Raw genomic sequence first — 20258 nt, forward strand, 5'->3', positions numbered from 1 at the left:
CTCAAATTATTTGGCCCCTGAAAGCACCTGAAATTGCTATCCCTAGAAACACACAACTTAACACCCAATTCAGTCGCTAAGGAGCCAGAGAGACCTTGGGTAAATCTCTACACACACACATACACTTGGGTAAATCTCTACACACACACACACACACACACACACACACACACACACACACACACACTTGGGTAAGTCTCTACACACACACACACACACACACACACACACACACACACACAACTTAACACCCAATTCAGTCGCTAAGGAGCCAGAGAGACCTTGGGTAGGCCCCTGAAAGCACCTGAAATTGATATCCCTAGAAACACACAACTTAACACCCAATTCAGTCGCTATGGAGCCAGAGAGACCTTGGGTAAATCTCTCCACCTCTCTCTCAGGAGTACGATCTGGCTCATCTTCCAAAAGGGATACTACTACTTAGCTAAGAGGACGTGGCGAGAATCAGGGAGGTGATGAACAGAACCCGCCTCTTCGGAAGCTGTTGAGATCTGGAAACCTGGCGGCGCGGACGAAGCCAGGAGGAGGAGCGGGACGGGCCGAGCGCGCTCTAGGGGCGTCGGCCATACTCTGGGCTGTGGACCCGCCGGGTCAGAGAAAGCGGCGCGGTGCAGGTTGCAGCCGGCAGGGGGCTCGTCGGGTGGGGCCGGGGCTCAGGTTGGCTGGAAGTGGGCGGAGGTTGCCCCCCCGTCCGCTTCCACCACATCCGGAGGCTCCGGCCGCGCTCTAGGCTGGCGGCGCGCGCTGAGTCAGGCCAGGTTTTCCCTCCGCCTTTGGGGCAGGCGAGCAAGCGCCACCGAGCGCGTCCCTCCCTCGCCCATCCGGCTCCGGCCTCTGCCGGCCCGCCCGCGTTTTCCCGACGTCTGTTACCCGCCGCTCCGGCTCGGCTCGCAGTCTCGGCTGGACCGGCGCACTGGAGGGAGGGTTCAAATCTGTGCGAGGGAACCGCGGAGCGCGAGAGGTGCGGCGCGGCGCCAGCATGGTGAGTGGGGCGCACTCGGTGACCCGTGCTGGACTCGGGGATGGGGCCGACCACGAGGTCTCTTTCCCGGCGACCTTGGCTAAGCTGCAGCCCCTCACCGGCCGAGGTTTCCGTCTGGGAAGTGGGTGGGGGTGCCAGAGTATTTGTATGCCCAGGTGCCCCTACTCCGGGCACCAAGGCACCGAGGCGCGGAACCAGGGACCGACCCGCACGCTGGAGGCGCCAGCAGCAGGTTATGCTGTTCTCTGCAACCCTTGTAAATGCGCTTTCCCTGAAGCTGCGCTCGGGACCCCTGCGCCGCAGTTAGGGTGGGGCAGACGCCCTTGGCTTGGGAGCCTGTCCTCTGCCTCGGTTCCCCAGTCCAGTCGCTCCAGGCAGGCCCCACGGAGGCGCCAGGAAAAGATGTTCCCCTCCTGTCCTCCAGGTAGCTCGCAGACCTCCCGCAGTCCTCGGAAGCCCTAGCCTCCGCCACAGCCTTCCCGGGGCAAATTCTATGGGGATACCTGCCCCGTTTGTCCCTCCTTCTCCACATGAGGCCCCTCTCCCGCTCCCTCCGGAATACCCACTTCGCCCTTCAACCCCCTTCCATGTACAGGCGACATCAGCTGCTGGCTTGCTGCCTGGGCCCCCAGTCTGCGGATAAGGGATGGTCCCAGGTGTTGACTGCAGCCTTTTGGTCAAAGTGAGGGCTGGCTAGGGACCAGGCTGAAGTCAGGGTTCTGTCAGTGTTTAGAAAGAGAATTGGGACCCTTCGTCTTTCACTGGGCACCCCTCTCTGCCAAGAACAGATTGGGGCTCTCCTCATTTGCACCAGGGGCTCAGCCTGGCTGCCTCTCTGCCTTGGCCACCTGCCCTCTCCTTGCCTGGCTTGGGGAGGAGGCAGAGGCAGGAGGCCACCCTGAGCTGGCTGATCAACCTCCTCCCAGGGCCCTCCTGGGCAGGGCTCCTGTGCTGGCTGGCTATGTGTGGGTGTGTATGTGCCAGACTGAATGAATTCAACCAGCCTCCTCCCAATACCGCCTCTAGAGCTAGCAGCTTCCAGGGCAGAGAGTCCCCATGCTGCATTGCTGCTATTATTTCTTCCTGACCCAGGGGCATGCAGGAGGGATTTCAGGCTAAGGGGACTGAGGTCCAAACCAGCAGGGTTGCTCACACTCTTGGGAGAAGCAGCTGTGGGGCTGGGCAGACAGACATACACAGCAATGTGTGCCTGTCGATGGTGGGCAGTGCTGACCCCTGGCTGGGATAGCCAGACGCAGCACAGAGAACCTTTCCCAGGTAGTTGGGATTGCTCCTCACTTTGGTTCTTAGACAACTTGCTTCTTCTTTCTGGGCCTCAGTTACCCTGTCTATAAAATGGAGTGCCAGTAACTGCTACTGTCCCCACAAGGCTGTTGTGGAGATGAGATGACAGGCCCTGGCTAGTTAGAGCACCATCCCAGTACGTCAGATTGCAGGTTCAATCCCTGGTCAGGGCACATACAAGAATCAACCAATGGATGGGTGGAACAACAAATTGATGTCTCTCTCTAAAATCAATCAGTAAGTAAAAAATCTTAAAGATTCTTACAAAAAAGTGAGATGATGGCATGAAGGGGCTGAGGAAAACTGTAGAGTGCTATGCTGCTGTAGTGTGACTAGTGAGACAAAGCATCACTCCTGCAGGGGGTACACTGGGCTCTGCCCCTTCATGTGCTGCAGCAAGTCTAGGGTATGCTGCCTTCCTGGGCCCCCATCGTCCACTGCCCCCTCTTTTGGAACTGGGACATTCCAATCCCATTCCTCAGGGACAGCTGCAGACAGGCCCATCAGCAAAGCTGATCCCCCAGCAGGTGGTGGGACCCTCCCCTGGAGTCCCGGCTCAGGAGGGGCTTCTGCAGCCAAGTGGGGACTTCCTGCTCATGTGTTCTAGGGAAGGTGCACACAGTGGGGTCAGGGCCCACGTGGGGAGCCTGGGCACTTTCTCCTGTGCAGCTGAGCATGACCTTATCACATTGTATTTCACTTCCTGGGCCTCAGCTTTTTCTGAGGAAGTGGGGAGTGACACTGTTCCCCTCCCATGCATGTTGTAAGGCTGTGGCATGTCCAGCATCAGGCTGACCCAATAAGACACCTGCTAATGGATGCCGGGATGTCTCCTTGATGTCCTGTCTTTCTCTACTTTATGTCCTGTCGGTCCCCCGGCCCCATTCTCCCAACTCCACTAAGGGTGGTCCAAAAGAGTTACCCCCTGGTGTTCAGGGCTTTCAGTCTACTGACTAATTTGGGGGCGGGGGGGGGGGTGGGAATAGTAGAAGAGGCCCTGTCAGGGCCAGCTGGGGCCTGTACAGAAAGGCCCAGCCCAAAACTCGCCTGTAGGATGATGGGGGGTTTTCAGCTTGGGCCGAGCTCTGGGCCCCAGAGTAAGCAAGCCCAGGCACTTAGTGGCATCTGGTTTTATGCTTTGAACCCTCCCGAGAGGGGCTACAAGGCACTTGCTGTCTTTCCCCCTCCCCACCACCACCAAGTCCTGTCCAGCCTAGCCTGCACAGCTGTCCTGATCTGATCAGGCCAGTCCCTGGGCTTCCAAGCAACAGGAAGGCATGTGTGTTGGGAGAAGGCAGGAGAGGTGGAGGAATCCCTCTAGAAAAAGGGATGCAGAGACCTGAGCAGGGTGGAGCCTCTCGAGAGCTGATGATACAGCCAGACAAGTTACCCAGGAGGGTGGAAGGTGGGGTCCTAAAAGACAAAAGAAGGGGCTATCAATGTCCCTTCCTCCAGCTTCAATCACTTGTGGGGATAAGCTGGTCTCATGTCTCCCTCACCACCTACACACACACACACACACACACACACACACACACACACACACACCCTGTGATAAGCTGATCTCATGTCTCCCTCACCACCTACACACACACACACACACACACACACACACACACACACACCCTGTGATAAGCTGATCTCATGTCTCCCTCACCACCTACACACACACACACACACACACACACACACACACACACACACACACACACACACACACACACACACACCCCCCCCCTCTGCATCTAGCCTGTGGTCTCATGCTAGAGTATTCCTGTATTATGTATATGTGTCCCAGAGGGTGCTCAGTGCTGTGTGGGTGACCTTGAGCACAACTGTGTCTGGCTGTTGGATATGACTGACTGTTCTGTGTCCTCTAATGTAGGAGCCTCTGTGCCGCTGGTGGCACTGACTGGACTGCAGTGTGTGTGCGGCGTACATGCAGTTGTGTATGCCATGACTGCCCTCCTGTAAACCTGAGGCCCTTTACAGGCACAGGAGCATCATTTATTGCTCCCTGAGACAGGAAGGGAGGATCTTCTCAGGGGATAGTGAGATGGTGTGTGCTTCGGACGAAATGGGTATATTTAGCTTCACTGGCCCTGGTGTCCATCATTCTTCCCCCCCCCTCCATGCGCGCAGTAGGTTTACAGTTCTTTTTTTTTCTTTTTACAGAGACAGAGAGAGAGTCAGAGGGAGGGATAGATAGGGACAGACAGACAGGAACAGAGAGGGACTAGAAGCAACAATCATTAGTTTTTTGTTGCGACACCTTAGTTCATTGATTGCTTTCTCATATGTGCCTTGATCGCAGGCCTTCAGCAGACCGAGTAACCCCTTGCTTGAGCCAGTGACCTTGGGTCCAAGCTGGTGAGCTTTTGCTCAAATCAGATGAGCCTGCGCTCAAGCTGGCGACCTCGAGGTCTTGAACCTGGGTCCTTCACATCCCAGTTCGACATTATCCACTGTGCCACTGCCTGGTCAGGCGGTTTACAGTTCTTAAGACCTTTTACCTTTGTTGTCTCTGTGACTGTCACAGCAGTCCCATGGGAAGGCAGAGCAGGTCTTTTCCTACTTCAGTAGTGGGGAAACTGAGGCATGGGAAGGGAGGTGCCCCGTGGAGAGAGTGGGTGAAAGCAAGGCAACAGACCAGGTTTTCTGCTCTCCCACCACCCTGACAGTTCAGTGTGCTCTCACAGTGGTGTCTGTGGCCAGGTAAGCTTGTCATGGCTAGGGGGGAGGCATGTCAGATTGGGAGGCAAATTGCTCTACTTACACTCTTCAGGCCATGAGTGACACCTTTGGTCATTTGGCAGCCATGGTGCTAGATCACAGGCATACTCATTCTGACCAGCTCTGTGACCTTGGGAAAACCATTTCACCTTTCAGAGCCTCAGTGCCCTGACCTGAAAAATCAGACAGTAACTATGTCACAGGACTCAGTGAGACCCCTGTGTAGGCTGTGTTGCTATAAGTGCCAAGCACCTGTGATTCCTTACCTGGATGACAGGTGTGGCCTGTGAGTGTGCTGGGGACTGTGAAGGAAGGGTTGGGAAGGTTACGTCTGCCCAGGGTGAGGGGACAGGGCTGCACCCTCCCTCACTTTACTCCTAGTGAGCTTTGTCTTCCACAAGCACAAAACCTGGAAATGGTTGAGGCAGACGGAACCTCCTAACTACCATTGTTTGGGATGGGAGTGGGTGTCCCAGAAGCATATTGGGGAGGTTGTGGGGGACTCCCAGCTGCAGTCTGCTGCTGGGTGTCTATCCGGGAGTGGGAACAGCTGGGTGGGAGGCAGAGAAGGTGGCATTGATCCATCTGGTGTGCTGAGCTTTGGGCTGAGCACAGGGGATCCAGTGGGGCACTAGGGACAGGCCCCACCCTCCACTGTTTGGTCCTAGCACAGGTGGGAACCTGGTCACTAGGTTGCCCACCATTAGTGTTCATATGTCTGACCAACTAAGTTGTGCTCTACTCAGCCTGTATTAACTTAATTGTCCTGTTATCTTAGCCCATTCGCTGGGCATCCCTGAGTGATGAGTTGTCATGGCCATTATCAGAATGAGGAAGCCAGGCCCCCCACACTGACTGGCTCCATGCTGGGTCAGGATTTTGGGGACCCCCCTTACAGTGTATGTTTGGCCTGGCAGGGCTCCTGGCTACCCCTTCCTAGTGCCTCTTACCATGGCCCAAGGTGAACACCTGTTCCGGAAACTGGCCATTGTTCCCTCCATCCTTCCTCCCCTGGGGCCCTTCCTGTTTGCCTGGTGCAACCCCACCCATGCCAGGTGCTTCCCTTGAGGAACTCACTCTGCAGGAAGAGAGCTAAACTGGGTTTCTCCTCTTCCAAGAAAAGAAGAAGGAATGGAGTGGCTGAGGCCACTGGCCCTGGTTCCCTATGCTCTCTGCCTACCTTCCAGACTGGGCGAAAAGCCTAGCAGGAGAGTGAGCAAGGTCAGAGTCAGACAGAGCCGAGTCCTCAGCTGACACAGTGCTGAGAAGGGCCCTATCCTGCTGTTTTAGGGCCTCTCCTCATCTATATCTCACCCCCCCAACCCAGTGATATATCAGCTTCTAACGAGCTGGGGTACCAGGCAGGTGGCTTTGAGGCCTGCACCTTTTTCTTGCCAGCCTAGGAATTCTATCCTGAATTCTTTCCATACCCACATCTGCCTCTCCTGGACCTGGGCCAGATGGTGAGTTGACACAGAACAAGCACCTGGTTTTAGGATATCAGGAACAGGTGGGCAGGAAGCACCCACCTGCCCCTGATGGAGCCTTCCAATTCCCAGAAGCAGCTGCCTGTGCCCCATTGAAACTTCATGGCCACAGCCCCACGCCCTGCTGGCATTGCCATGGGCAGCGTGGGCAGCCTGTTGGAACGGCAGGACTTCTCCCCTGAAGAGCTACGGGCAGCACTTGGGGGATCCCGGGGCTCCTGCCAGCCTGATGGGCTCCTCCGGAAGGGCTTGGGACAGCGAGAGCTCCTTAGCTACTTGCACCTCCCCAAGAAAGATGGCAAGACCACCAAGCGGGCTACTCGGAACGAGCCTGCCAACTATGCCACCCTCTACTACCAGGAACATCCTCGGGCTGGTGACTTCAGCAAGACGTCACTGCCTGAGCGGGGACGTTTTGACAAGGTGCACTTTGCCCACTTCCCTCCCTAGGGTGGGAGGGGAAGTGGGGAGCTTGGGGCCTCCTTGAAAACCATAGTGCTGGGACAGGGCTGTTACCTGAAAGTCCTGCTGTGGACTAGCCTGAGGCTTGATCACTGCTTGCCACTGGCAAATGCCTCAAGTCTGAAAGGATTCCCAGGGGCTGTGGGAGAATTGGAGGGCAGCACAGTCAGCCCAGAGCCTCACACCTGCCCTCTCTTCCTGGCAGTGCCGCATCCGCCCGTCAGTGTTCAAGCCCGTGGTGGGCACCGGGAAAGGCTTTCTGTCCATGCAGAGCCTGGCAGCCCATAAGGGCCAGAAGTTGTGGCGCAGCAACGGCAGCCTGCATACGCTGGCCTGCCATCCACCTCTGAGCCCAGGGCCCCGGGCCAGCCAGGCGCAGGCCCGTGCTCAGCTGCTGCACACCCTCAGCCTGGATGAGGGCGGCCCCGAGCTGGAGCCCAGCCTGTCTGACTCCTCCAGTGGGAGCAGCTTTGGCCGCAGTCCTGGCATGGGCCCTGGCACCTTCAGCTCCTCCCTGGGTCACATTAACCACCTGGGGGGCTCCCTGGACCGGGCCTCATGCAGCCCCAAGGAGGCTGGGCCACTGGCTGTGCTGAACTGCCTGCCTGAGCCCCCACCCCCCTACAAGTTCTGTCCCACTGCCGAAGAGGTGGTGGCCATGCTGCCTGGCACTTGTGAGGATCTCAAGAAAGGCCTCAGAGATGAGGATGGCGCCAACCCTTTCACACAGGTGAGAGCAGCTGCTGCCCTGGGGTCTTGTTCTGTCCCTTGGCATTAGAGTACCAGGCAGACAGAGTATCCCCAGCCGGTCTACCCATATGATCTGGGCACAAAGAGAAAGAATATGAATTGGCTCCTCTCTCCGCACCATGTGGTGCGTTCTTGCTGGAGTTGTGTAAGAGGGAAGGAGAAATTCCCTGGCGGGTCTAGTGTTGGGGACACGGCACCTGTGGAGAGCATCCCAGGGTAAGGCACGTGTGTGTTTGGATGTTGGGCCCTGGGTCCCATGGTATTAGGGCACAGGACGCTGGTTGTGGCTGTCAGGCACCTCTTTTCCCTGGCAGGTGCTGGAGGAGCGCCAGCGGCTGTGGCTGTCTGAGCTGAAGCGCCTATACATAGACCGTCTGCATGATGTGGTCCAGAAGGCTGAGCGCAGCGAGCGAAACCTCCAGCTGCAGCTGTTCATGGCCCAGCAGGAGCAGCGTCGCCTGCGAAAGGAGCTGTGGGCACAGCAGGGCCTGGCCCCTGAGTCTCAGCCCTCGGAGGCTGACCCCAGCACGGGGCCAGAGGAGGAAACACGGTGGGAGGTGAGAGGCCCGGCTCTTGGGAACTCTCCTGTCCCCATTTCTGTAGTCCCCTCCTCTGCCCGACCCTTACCACTCCCCTTACTAAGCTTTGCTTGGCTCTTGCCACCCTGTTCCCCTTTCCAGGTGTGCCAGAAGACAGCAGAGATTAGCCTCCTGAAGCAGCAGCTGCGGGAGGCCCAGGCTGAACTGGCGCAGAAGCTAGCTGAGATCTTCAGCCTGAAGACACAACTTCGAGGCAGCCGGGCACAAGCCCAGGCCCAGAGTGCAGAGCTGGCCCGGCTGCGGGAGGCTGTGCAGAGCCTTCAGGAGCAGACCCCTCAAGAGGAAGCCCCAGGTAGTTGTGAGACTGATGACTGCAAGAGCAGAGGGCTGCTGGGGGAGGCAGGAGGCAGCGAGGCCAGAGATGGTGCCAAACAGCTGCGGGCTGAGCTGCTGCAGGAGCGGCTCTGGGGCCAAGAGCAGGCGCTACGTTTTGAGCAGGAGCGGCAGACGTGGCAGGAGGAGAAGGAGCGGGTGCTGCGCTACCAGCGGGAGATCCAGGGGGGCTACATGGACATGTACCGTCGCAACCAAGCACTGGAACAAGAGCTGCAGGCACTGCGGGAGCCCCCCGCGCCCTGGAGCCCTCGGCTTGAGTCCTCCAAGATCTGAGGCCAGTGAGCAAGCTGACAGCAGAAGCCCTGTCAGAAGATGGCTTGGGCAAGCCTGCCCTGAGAGGCCGCTCCTTCCTGACATTGGTCTGGAGCAGAATTACTGAAGCTTAGCTAGGGCTGGGGATGCCCACCGAGAGGAGGGATCCTGGTGGGGCTGTGGGCTGTAGGGTGTCAGCAGTGGGGGCCGGGGCCAGGGCCAGGCCTTCCTGGCTGAGAAGAACCCCGCAGGACCCAGCCCTGCTCCTGGGGGAGGTGTGGCCCAGGAAAGGGAGATGGGGAGATGAGGTCCCCACGATGCAGATGGGCAGGCATGAGGGAGGGAGACTGGGACAGGAACATTGGCCTCCCTCTGAATAAAACCACATTTGCTATGAGGAGGCCCTGGGTGGTAGATTTGGCCTGTTCAGCCTGAGTCTAAAGGCTGGAGGATGGTCGGGGTTGCACCCTGGGCTGTAGCTCCTCTGAGGTCCTGGTCAGTGGGAGTTGTGCCCAGTGCCTGTCTGTCTTCCTTCTTGCCCCAGCACCACATGGATCCTTAGCTGCCGTGTGGGCTGAAACTCCTTTCTTCAGTGCCAGTGGGATTTTTGAGAAGGAACAATGCTAGGGAATCCAGAAACACAAAAGGGCAGGTCACCCCAGGCATTGCTAGAACATGAAACATTCTCTTGGTGGAAAGTTAAGTCCCAGTGCCCAGGCCCCTGCTGGGTTGAGGGCCAGCCTACCACAGCTTCCTGTGGCGCTCCCTGAGGCTCTTGTAGGGACCTGCTCCTCTCTGAACTGGCCTGCTCTCTTCCTCTGGCTGTGGTGCACACCTCCCTCCATAGGGATGGGAGCCCTGGGAAGGTGCAGGAGACAGGCAGAAGAAGTTCGTGTGTCGCTGGGTAAAGGGCCTTTGCCCCTGCAAGGATGTAGACATTTCTCCACAGGCACAGAAAACCACGGAGTAGTTTCCAGTAGGGGCGAGATGAGCTCATTTGTATTCTGGAAAGCAGCCCCTGACTCTCAGACATCTGGCTTCCCCTCTGGGCCTTTGCTGCCTCCCGAATGGGCAGCCTGGAGCAGACTCAGGTTGTCTGTGCGGGTGGCGTCTCTCCATCCTATGTGGTGAAGCTCGGCGTCCTGACAGGTGAATCACTGTGACTGCTGCCACGCATTGAGGGCTTCCCCTTTGCCAGGCACTGTTAGGCTGCCAGGGCATGGGGGCTCAGGTTTGAATCCCTGTGCCCAGAGGAGGCAGCACACAGGCAGACGTCACCCCTCCTAGCCCCTGCCCTGGTGGGGCAGGCACAACCTCAGAGGACTTCTTAGAGATCCCAGTTTGCTGCCTGTGATGGTGCCCCGCCCTCCTGGCCAAGCCTGGCGGCCCCTCAGGCCCAGCAGGTGGGGCCTGTGCAGGGGTGTGGATTGGGCTACAGAGTGGAGCCAGTGTACCTACCCTGTCTTTTCAGGGCGGAGAGGGGTGTGTGAGTTGACTGCCAGGGGGATGGTGTGTCTGGCCCTGTGAGTGGCATGTGTGTGTAGAGATATGCTGTGGGTGGTGGGCATGACCGAGGGGGTGTGTTTGGGGCTCCTCTGCCACTTCCTGCCACTCCCTCTGCCCATTACTTCCTCCTTTGAGTTGGCCAGGCTTGGGTGGAGCCTGTGGCCATAATAGGCCCCTGGGCATAGCAGAGATCGATCTAGGCCTGCCCTTCAGCCTGGGGATGGAAAGGGAACGGATGGTGGGTTAGGCTGTTTTGTTTCCCCCAATCCTTAGTAGCCATTTCAGACCTGTCCAAACCAGGGTTTCTGGGCCAGTGGCCCTCCAGAGGAAGGCTGTATTTTCAGGAGAGCACTCCAGGGCTTGTCATCTCTGTCAAGAAACTTTTTTAAGATTTATCTAGTGTGTTTTTGTGTACTTGTCCCCACCCCCCAGCTGAGATGTGGTCAGGCTGGGTGACCACATGCCCTGCAATGGCCAGGGTCCACTTTTCCATGTACCTCTACAGAACAGCTCCTCACCTAGCAATTAGAAAGCTGGGCCAGCCAGTATTGCCAGCAAGGAGTGGGTGGGTGGTACCAAAACTTGGCAGCTGTGCCAGAAACCAAAACCAGGCCCAGATGTAGGGGGAGGGCTCAAGAGAGCAAGGCTGGGGCCTCTCAGAGGGAACCTGATCCCTATGAGTTCATCCCTGCCCAGAGAACCAGTTCTTGGTCCCCAAGCTGGCTTAGTGGCTCTGGGGCTCTGGAGCCAGCTGATTACAGGTGCCACTGGAGTGGCTACTGCTTCAGGGCAGCTCCTCCCTCCTGCCCCTGGTGGACCCTTCACAAGCAGACCTCCAATTATCCAGAGCTGTGGTAAGCCCCCGACATGGGGCTCCTTGCCCTGGTCCCTCCTGTTCTCAGCTGAGATGGTGTCATACCTTCTGCTGTTCCCTGGGCCCCTCAGCCTGTCACATGAGACCTCCGATAGTGGTGCCCCCTCTTACCCTAGCAGCCCTCTGGCATTTCCTTCTATGGGCAGAGCGCCCTCACTGCTCAGATCTGGCCTCAGGGAAGCCTTTGCTGAGCTCACAGGGCCGTCCCCTCCCTGTGCCCACACCACAGTCCCATGGGCCTCTCCACCAGCTCTTTCTGTGCTGTTAGAATTGTCCGTTTACCTCTTTGGGGGCCTTGCCCAGGCAGAGTCATGCCTTGTCTTTATCCTCAGAGCAGCTCTGGCTCACCCCAGAAGGCACTGGGGGGACCTTTGGTGTCAAGAAGGACCAGATCCCTCCCCTGACTGGCCCAGGTTTAAGCTGGGGGTAAGTGAGGAAGGTTCCTGTTCTGAGTGTGCATTCACCCGTGGGCACCTGGTGTGGACCAGGTCTGTCAAGCTCTGGAGCTGCTGAGCCTGGTGCCACTCGACTGCACAGTGAGACACTGCTGCCCCCTCAGGGCCTGGCATGGTGCCCAGCTGAGGTGGCCATGGCCTCTATCCTCACGGCCCTTCTGTATGGGTGGGGGAAGGAGACAACACATGTCCATGTAGTGACTGGGCCAGGCAGCAGAGAAAGGATAGGAGGATTCAGAGTGAAACTTCACCATCAAATCAGAGAGGGAGGAAAGCAGAGAGAGCCTGTCTGGAGGCATGAGTGTGTGCTGTTTCTTGCAACAAAAGTGAAGTATGTCACGTGAGGTGAAGTGGGAATGCAGAGGAGAGCTGGCTCACAGTGAGGTGATGGGGTGGGGGTGACAAAGGTTGACCAAACTTGGTTAGGCTCTTCTGAGCTCAGCTCTCTCTTAGACTAAGCCTGAACTTAGAACGTGTCCTCCCTTGTACAGTCCAGTTCCAGCAAGAATTCTGCTAATTTAGTTTAGCCAGGATTGCCCATTTATGTTGGATTACCCTCCACATTTAACTCCACACTGTCCCCCAGGTGATCTCTGATCACTGGCCTGCCTTCAGCAAGATCCTGTGAGGTCCATTTAGCCAGAATCCTCTCTAAAGTTTTTCCCTTAGTAATTTCCTACCCACTGAGCCCCACTCTGCTCCTTGGCTATAAATTCTTTTCCTTATATTTGGAGTTGAGTACACTCTCCCTTCCCTTCTGCAAACCCCTATTGCAGTAGACCCCCTTGAATAAAGTCTTGACCACTCTTTAGCAAATGTCATGAGTAATTTTTTTTCTTTAACAGGGGTAGGCATCTCTGAGGAGGGGAGTTGAGGATTTCCTCAGGGGCAGCCCGGAATGAGGACATCTAGGATGGGCCTGGACTTGGACACGGGAGTGTGGGACAAATCTGGGGGAGGGTTCTGTTTGATGAGGATTTCATTTCTTGTGATCATGGGTGGGTCCCTCCAGCAGCCAAAGGGAAGGAAGGGGCCAGAACCAGGACTAGTTTTATGTGTGTGTGACCTGTGTGGTCATGCAGCACCCCATGCTCACAAGTGTCATAAAATGCTATGCTGTTGCCATCTTGAACTTTTTTTTTATTGTGACAGAGAGTGGGACAGATAGGAACAGACAGGGAGAGAGATGAGAAGCATCAATTCTTCATTGTGGCTCCTTAGATATTCATTGATTGCTTTCTCTTATGTGCCTTGACCCAGGGGGCTACAGCAGAGTGAGTGATCCCTTGCTCAAGCCAGCAACCTTGGGCTTCAAGTCAACGACCTTTGGGCTCAAGCCAGTGACCATGGGGTCAGATCTATGATCCCACATTCAAGCTGGTGACCTTGGGGTTTCGAACCTGGGTCCTCTGCGTCCCAATCTGATACTCTATCCACTGTACAACCACCTGGTTAGGCTTCATCTTGAACTTCTTTTAAAAAAAATTCTTATTTATTGATTTTAATGAGAAGGGAGAGAGAGAGAGACAGGAACATTGATCTGTTCTGTATGTGCCCTGACCAGGGATTGAACTGGCAACCTCTGCACTTTGGGATGATCCTCTAACTAACCAAACTGTTCAGCCAGGGCAATCATCTTGAACTTCTTGGTGTTTGAACAAGAAGTCTCACATTTTCATTTTGTTCTGGGGCCTGCAAATGATGTAGCCACTCCTGGCCTGAACCAAAGCCTTACCAGGAGGGGCAGGAACAGGTAGAAAAAGCTGGAGACTTGGTAGCCACCTGGCAGGTGGAAGGCAGAGAAGAATTGAGCAGCAACCTGAGCTCCATGGACTGAGTCCTGGTTCTGCAGAGGGCAAGCGGTGGCTGTGTCACCTGCAGCTGCTTCTATCCACCAGAGCTCAGGGGACTCACTCTGAGGGAAGGAAGGCTGTATTTTCAGGAGAGCACTCCAAGGCTTGTTATCTCTGTCAAGAAACTAAAAAAAAAAAAAAAACCAACAAAAACCACCTGACCAGGCAGTGGTGCAGTGGATAGAGCATCAGTCTGGGATACTGAGGTCCCAGGTTCGAAACCGCAAGGTTGCTGGCTTGAGCATGGGCTCATCCAGCTTGAGCACAGGGTTGCTGGATTGAGCCCAAAAGTTATTAACTTGAAGTTCAAGGTTGCTGGCTTGAGCAAGGTGTCACTGGTTCAACTGGAGTCTCCTGGTCAAGGCATGTATGAGAAAGCAATCTATGAACATCTAAAGTGCCACAACTATGAGTGTATGCTTCTGCTCTCCCTTCCTGTTTGTCCTTGTCTGTCACCCCCCACCCGCTTAAAAAAAAAAACAACTTTAAAAAAATATTGTTCTCTGTGTACCTGTCCCCCTACTCCCATTTTTATAAAAAAAATTTTTTTATAGATTTTTAGAGAGAGGAGAGGGAGAGAGTTGTGGGGAGGAATGGGAAGCATCAACTCATAGTAGTTGCTTCTTGTCTGTGCCTTGACCAGGCAAGCCTGGAGTGTCGAACCGGAGACCTCAGCATTCCAGGTTTATGCTCTATCCACTGCGCCACCACAAGTTGGGCTCCCCCTCCTCCCATCTTAGGTTATAATTTATGTACATACAAGAAAATTCACCCTTTTTAGGGTTCAGTTTTTTATTTTAAAATTTTTGATTGATTTTAGGGAAAGAAGGAGAGAGAGAGCATCAAATTGTTGTTCCACTTATTTATGCATTCATTCGTTGATTCTTGTGTGTGCCCTGAGCTGGGATTGAACCTGCAACCTTGGCATATGGGGACCACCAAGCTCTAACCAACTGAGCTATCCGTCAAGCACTAGGATTCAATTCTTAGAGCTTTGACAAATGCAGAGTTGTATAACCAACCCTGCAATCAAAATATGGAATAGTTCCACCATCCCCCCAAATTCCCTTGTGCTCCTCTGTAGTCAGCCCTTAACCTCTACCCCCAGGCAAGCCCTGATCTTCTTTGTATCAGTTACCTAGTGTTTCTCTCCCCCACCTGTTTTTGTGAGCCTTATTCAATCCAACCACATATTAGAACATATTATAAAGTAGCAAGTAAAACAATATGACGTTGATATAAAAATAAAGCCATTGGAATGGAAAGAATGAAGAGAATGAAGAACCAGAAATAGGTTCCATATTGTAGGAAATTCTAATATGAAGAGCTTAAAAATGAGAGGGTAAGGAAGGATCATTTAGTAAGGGGGGTTGTGTTAAGTGGACAAAAATGTAGGGGGAAAATGTCATATGTTGCTTCTCCACCTGCAAAATAAAAGGACATGTACCGAGGAGTTTTATTTTTTAAATGATTTATTTATTTATTTATTTTTAAGATCTTATTTATTGATTTTACAGAGAAGGGACGGTGGAGCAAGAAGTAATCTGTTCATAGTTGTTTCACTTTTAGTTGTTCATTGCTTGCTTGTCATATGTACCTTGACCAGGCAAGCCCAGGGCCTAGAACTGGTGACCTCAGCATTCCAGGTCAACTCTTTATCCAGTGTGTCACCACAGGCCAGGCTATTTATTTATTTATTTTTAGAGAGACAGAAAGGGAGAGGGAAATATCAATTTGTTCCACTCATTTGTACATTCATTGGATGGTTCTTCAATTTTTTTTTTACTTATTGATTGATTTTATAGAGAGAGGAAAGAAAGAGAGAGAGAGAGAGAAACAAACACCCATCTGCTCCTGTACATGCTCTGACCAGAACAGAACACACAACCTTTGAGAATCTGAACGATGCTCCAACCCACTGATCTATTCAGTCAGGGCCCGAGGAGTTAAACTTCAAAAATCAAATCCTAGGTAACTAGCAAAAGGTTGAACAGACTATTACTGAATTAGTGGAAAACAGCTAAATTTTTCTGCTCTGAAGCAGCCCCTCCTCCCAACAAAAACACAATTCCAATGGAGAAAGATTGACAAAATCAACTATGTAATAAAACTTGGTGTGTAATGAAAAGTGAGGGAAAAGCGATGCAAGGAGAACCACATATTGAGGAAAGCAATGACAAAGGTGAAACTGCCTGAGGTCTCTGCCCAGCATTCAAAGTTCTCAGAAGCCTGGCTTTGCTGACACCCTGCTTGGCCGTAAGTCAGGTCAGGGCTCCCTCAGAGGAAGTGGGGAAGCCTGGGGCATTTGTGAAAGTCTGTGAGGTACTGTTAACTCAGAAGCTGCCTGGGCTTCAGCGGTGAGCCCCAGGCTAGGTTCATTTAACTCTCCACCCCTGCAGCTTAGCAGTGGGCCAGGACTACCTAGGATCTCGGTGCACAGACCAGACTCTCTAGGATGCTCCAACACCCCTCCGGCTCCCGGAGTGGCTCTGGACCACCCTCTTCCCTGCGTATTGTGTAAGGTTGTGGAGCCATTGGAGGATTTGGGGTACCTCAGTATTTCTGAGCATCTAAGGCAGTGGTTCTCAAAGTGTGCGCCAGGGCACACTGGTACACCCTAGAAGACTTCCAGGTGCGCCCTATGGTATTCCAGAGAAATATGTGCCTGCTGGGGACCAAAAATCCAACAGGGTTTTTGGAGTTTAGATTTTTGGGGGACAGAGGTGTGGAGAATTGCTGTAAGCTGACAGTCTGTTCAACCCCCCACTTAACTTGCCTGATTAGGTTGCAAAGGCTGTTAAGCTGTGGTGCTGGATTGTTTATACTACCCCCATGTTCCCTGGAAAGACTGGAGGCAAGTTTCTTCTATCCTTTGTTTGGTGTAAAGTTAAGATGATATGTATGGTGGGGGTTTTGGATTGATGATTAAACATTAGGAATTGTCTCCTGAAGCCTTTTGGATTTTTATAAAAGAAGAATATGTGGCAATATCTAAAAAAGCTTTGAACATTTTACTACAATTTTCAACATCCTATTTATGTGAAGTAGGATTTTCTACCCTCAACACAAGAGTCAAAAGAGAGGAATTCTTCAATGTATTGATGAGGAAATGAGAGTTTGCCTTTCAAATATATGCCCAAACATTGAAAAAAATCACTAGGACACATCAGGCTCATGTTTCTCATAAACACAAGAATGAAAAAACTTAACACATTTGCTCTGGGACCTGCCAAATTTACTAAATCTTACTAAGAATGTATCTCTCTATATAAAAAGATAACTTTTTTGTCATTTTATTTTTAACCCCTCTTTTTTATGAATTCTAAAATGCATAACAAAAATGTAACATAAAAATGTTATTTTTTATTTTTTTAAATTATTTATTCATTTTAGAGAGGAGAGGGAGAGACAGAGAGGAGAGACAGAGAGAGAGAAGTGGGGGAGGAGCTGGAAGCATCAACTCCCATATGTGCCTTGACCAGGCAAGCCCAGGGTTTTGAACCGGCGACCTCAGCATTTCCAGGTCGACGCTTTATCCACTGCGCCACCACAGGTCAGGCCTAAAAATGTTTTTTAATGTCAGAATAAATTTAATTTTGTCATATTTATTTCATTTAATAAAAGCACGCTTGGACTTTATATTTTTTCTTTAATATTTGACTTATTATAACATATTTCTCAGAAATTTGTATATAGTGCACCTACAATTATTTGTAGGATTTTAAATGTGCCCTGACTTCAAAATTTTGAGAACCACTGATCTAAGGTGTTCCAAGTACCTGGTGTTGGGGATACAGCAGTGCTGAGCATATAATCCTGGTTCCAATGTAGCCTCTATTTTTTTAAAAATTTATTTAATTAAAAAATATTTTCTTTTGGGTGGGGCGGCATGTGTTAGGGGCTGGAAGACAGATTAAACATAGAAACACACAAAATAACTTCATGTCAAATGCTATTTTAAAAAAAGAACTGGCCTGACCAGGCGGTGGCACAGTAGATAGAGCGTCAGACTGGGATGTGGAGGACCCAGGTTCGAGACCCCGAGGTCGCCAGCTTGAGTGCGGGCTCATCTGGTTTGAGCAAGGCTCACCAGCTTGAGCCCAAGGTCGCTAGCTCGAGCAAGGGGCCACTCCGTCTGCTGTAGCCCCCCGGTCAAGGCACATATGAGAAATCAATCAATGAACAACTAAGGCAGGGGTCCCCAAACTTTTTACACAGGGGGCCAGTTCACTGTCCCTCAGACCGTTGGAGGGCCGGACTATAAAAAAAACTATGAACAAATCCCTATGCACACTGCACATATCTTATTTTGAAGTAAAAAAACAAAATGGGAACAAATACAATATTTAAAATAAAGAACAAGTAAATTTAAATCAACAAACTGACCAGTATTTCAACTATGGGCCTGCTTTTGGCTAATGAGATGGTCAATGTACTCCTCTCACTGACCACCAATAAAAGAGGTGCCCCTTCCGGAAGTGCGGTGGGGGCCAGATAAATGGCCTCAGGGCGCTGCATGCAGCCCGTGGGCCTCAGTTTAGAGACCCCTGAACTAAGGAACCACAACTAAGAATTGATGTTTCTCATCTCTCTCCCTTCCTGTCTGTCTGTCCCTATCTGTCCCTCTTTCTGACTCTCCCTGTCTCTGCCACACACACACACACACACACACACACACACACACACACACAAAAGAACTGGACCTGGCTAGGTAGCTCAGTTGGTTCGAGTCCTCTGGACAGGTAAGGTGGTGGGTTCAATTCCAGTCAGGACACATACAGTAAGGTGACCAACTGTCCTTCTTTAGGAGGACAGTCCTTCTTTTGTTAAGTTCCACCCTCCCTCGGTAAGTGTCTTCCCTACATGTCCTCCTTTTTGATAGTGGAAGACTAATCTGTAAATGTCTGATATTTGATCAATGCAGAGTCGATCCATTGCGTGTGATGTGACATATTTGTATTTGACATGACTATTCGTCAAGGATCAGTACGGTGTGGTGAGACACGATTATGAGATGCATGCGCTCCTCACGGGAGACCTTGAGAGAGCACGCGATATACCGAGCACGCAAATGGCTTTGTGTACTTCTTACTGAAACACGACACGGCACATACAACATTGTAGACTCACGATTATTTCTTTCTCAGTGAATATTCAATCATAGACAGGTAAGCACAATTCACGTTTTATTAGTTCATTATCTATTTAATAATTTCCAAATATGTATAATTTTATTTACAAGTATTTTCCTGAAATTTGAGTTTTACTTTTTTTATTTATTCATTTTATAGAGGAGAGGGAGAGACAGAGAAAGAGAGAGAGAGAGAGAGAGAGAGAGGAGAGACAGAGAGAGAGAGAAGGGGGGAGAAGCTGGAAGCATCAACTCCCATATGTACCTTGACCAGGCAAGCCCAGGGTTTCGAACCGGCGACCTCAGCATTTCCAGGTTGATGCTTTATCCACTTCGCCACCATAGGTCAGGTCCGAAATTCGAGTTTTAAAGTGGAAATCTAACCTCAAACCATATCTATTAATAACGCATTTTGATTAGTTGCATAAAACATTTTATTTTTGTATTTTTCTGAAGTTGGAAACGAGGAGGCAGTCAGACAGACTCCCGCATGCACCCGACAGGGATCCACCCGGCATGCCCACCAGGGGGCGATGCTCTGCCCATCCCGGCATTGCTCTGTTATAACCAGAGCCATTCTAGCGCCTGAGGCAGAGGCCATAGAGCCATCCTTAGCACCTGGGCCAACTTTGCTCCAATGGAGCCTTTGCTACGGGAGGGGAAGAGAGAGATAGAGAGGAAGGAGAGGGGGAGGGATGGAGAAGCAGATGGGCGCTTCTCCTATGTGCCCTGGCTGGGAATCGAACCTGGGATTCCTGCACACCAGGCCGACGCTCTACCACTGAGCCAACTGACCAGGGCACATAAAACATTTTTTAATTAGAAAATTATAAATACACCTGAATATCATTCCAAATTAGTGGTTTTGTTTGATATTTAGTTTTACTAAATAAGTACTTTTTTCTTACAATTATTAAAAATTAATAGGCATGTAAGCATAATTACAATATAAAATATTACAAATGTTTTTATTATGCATTTATCATATTATAGTGTATTGTTGCAATGAATAAAATGTTTATTTGTGATATTATTTTCTTCATTTTTGTCTCCTTTTCACTGTAAAAAAGTTGGTCACCTTACATATAAGAATCATAATTAGACCAACAAATTGATGTTTCTCTCTTCCTCCCTTCCTGTCTAAAAAAACCCAATTCAAACAAAACAAAATAAAACTGGTTGTGCAAGTGCTACACAGAAAACAAGATTGTGCAAGGGTGTCTGGGGGTGGGAAGGAGGCGCGGAGGGTTAAAGGGGAGGATGCCCTGGAATGAGATTGGCCCAGAAAGAGCAGTAAGTCAGGGAAATCAAGACAGAGCCTTTTCTCTTGGGCTGTTTTCTAGTTCAAATCTATAAGGCATATGCAGAAGTGGGTACTACCGCCCACACGTAGCCGCCGGAGGCCATTTATCCGGCCCCCTGCAGCACTTCCGGAAGGAGCACCTCTTTCATTGGTGGTCAGTGAGAGGAGCATTGTATGTGGCGGCCCTCCAACGGTTTGAGGGACAGTGA

The 20258-nt window shown here is 52.0% G+C and overlaps 1 protein-coding gene across 3 annotated transcripts; it reads left to right on the top strand.

Moving 5' to 3' along the window:
- Positions 1-567: 567 nt before the first annotated feature.
- Positions 568-16681, top strand: N4BP3 (NEDD4 binding protein 3). Of its 3 annotated transcripts, none has more exons than XM_066388319.1 (6): positions 568-1003; positions 6601-6951; positions 7196-7720; positions 8055-8297; positions 8421-8631; positions 15421-16681. In XM_066388319.1, the coding sequence occupies exons 2-6, from the start codon at positions 6631-6633 to the stop codon at positions 15507-15509; spliced, it is 1389 nt and encodes a 462-aa protein (XP_066244416.1). In that variant the 5' UTR covers positions 568-1003; positions 6601-6630; the 3' UTR covers positions 15510-16681. The 3 variants fall into 3 exon arrangements, with proteins under 3 accessions (XP_066244416.1, XP_066244414.1, XP_066244413.1); XM_066388317.1 differs by lacking the exon at positions 15421-16681 and adding an exon at positions 8778-12563 and having other exon boundaries at positions 571-1003; XM_066388316.1 differs by lacking the exon at positions 15421-16681 and having other exon boundaries at positions 576-1003; positions 8421-12563.
- Positions 16682-20258: the final 3577 nt, after the last annotated feature.

The sequence above is a fragment of the Saccopteryx leptura genome, chromosome 6 (genome assembly GCF_036850995.1).
Source record: "Saccopteryx leptura isolate mSacLep1 chromosome 6, mSacLep1_pri_phased_curated, whole genome shotgun sequence".
Taxonomy (NCBI): domain Eukaryota; kingdom Metazoa; phylum Chordata; class Mammalia; order Chiroptera; family Emballonuridae; genus Saccopteryx; species Saccopteryx leptura.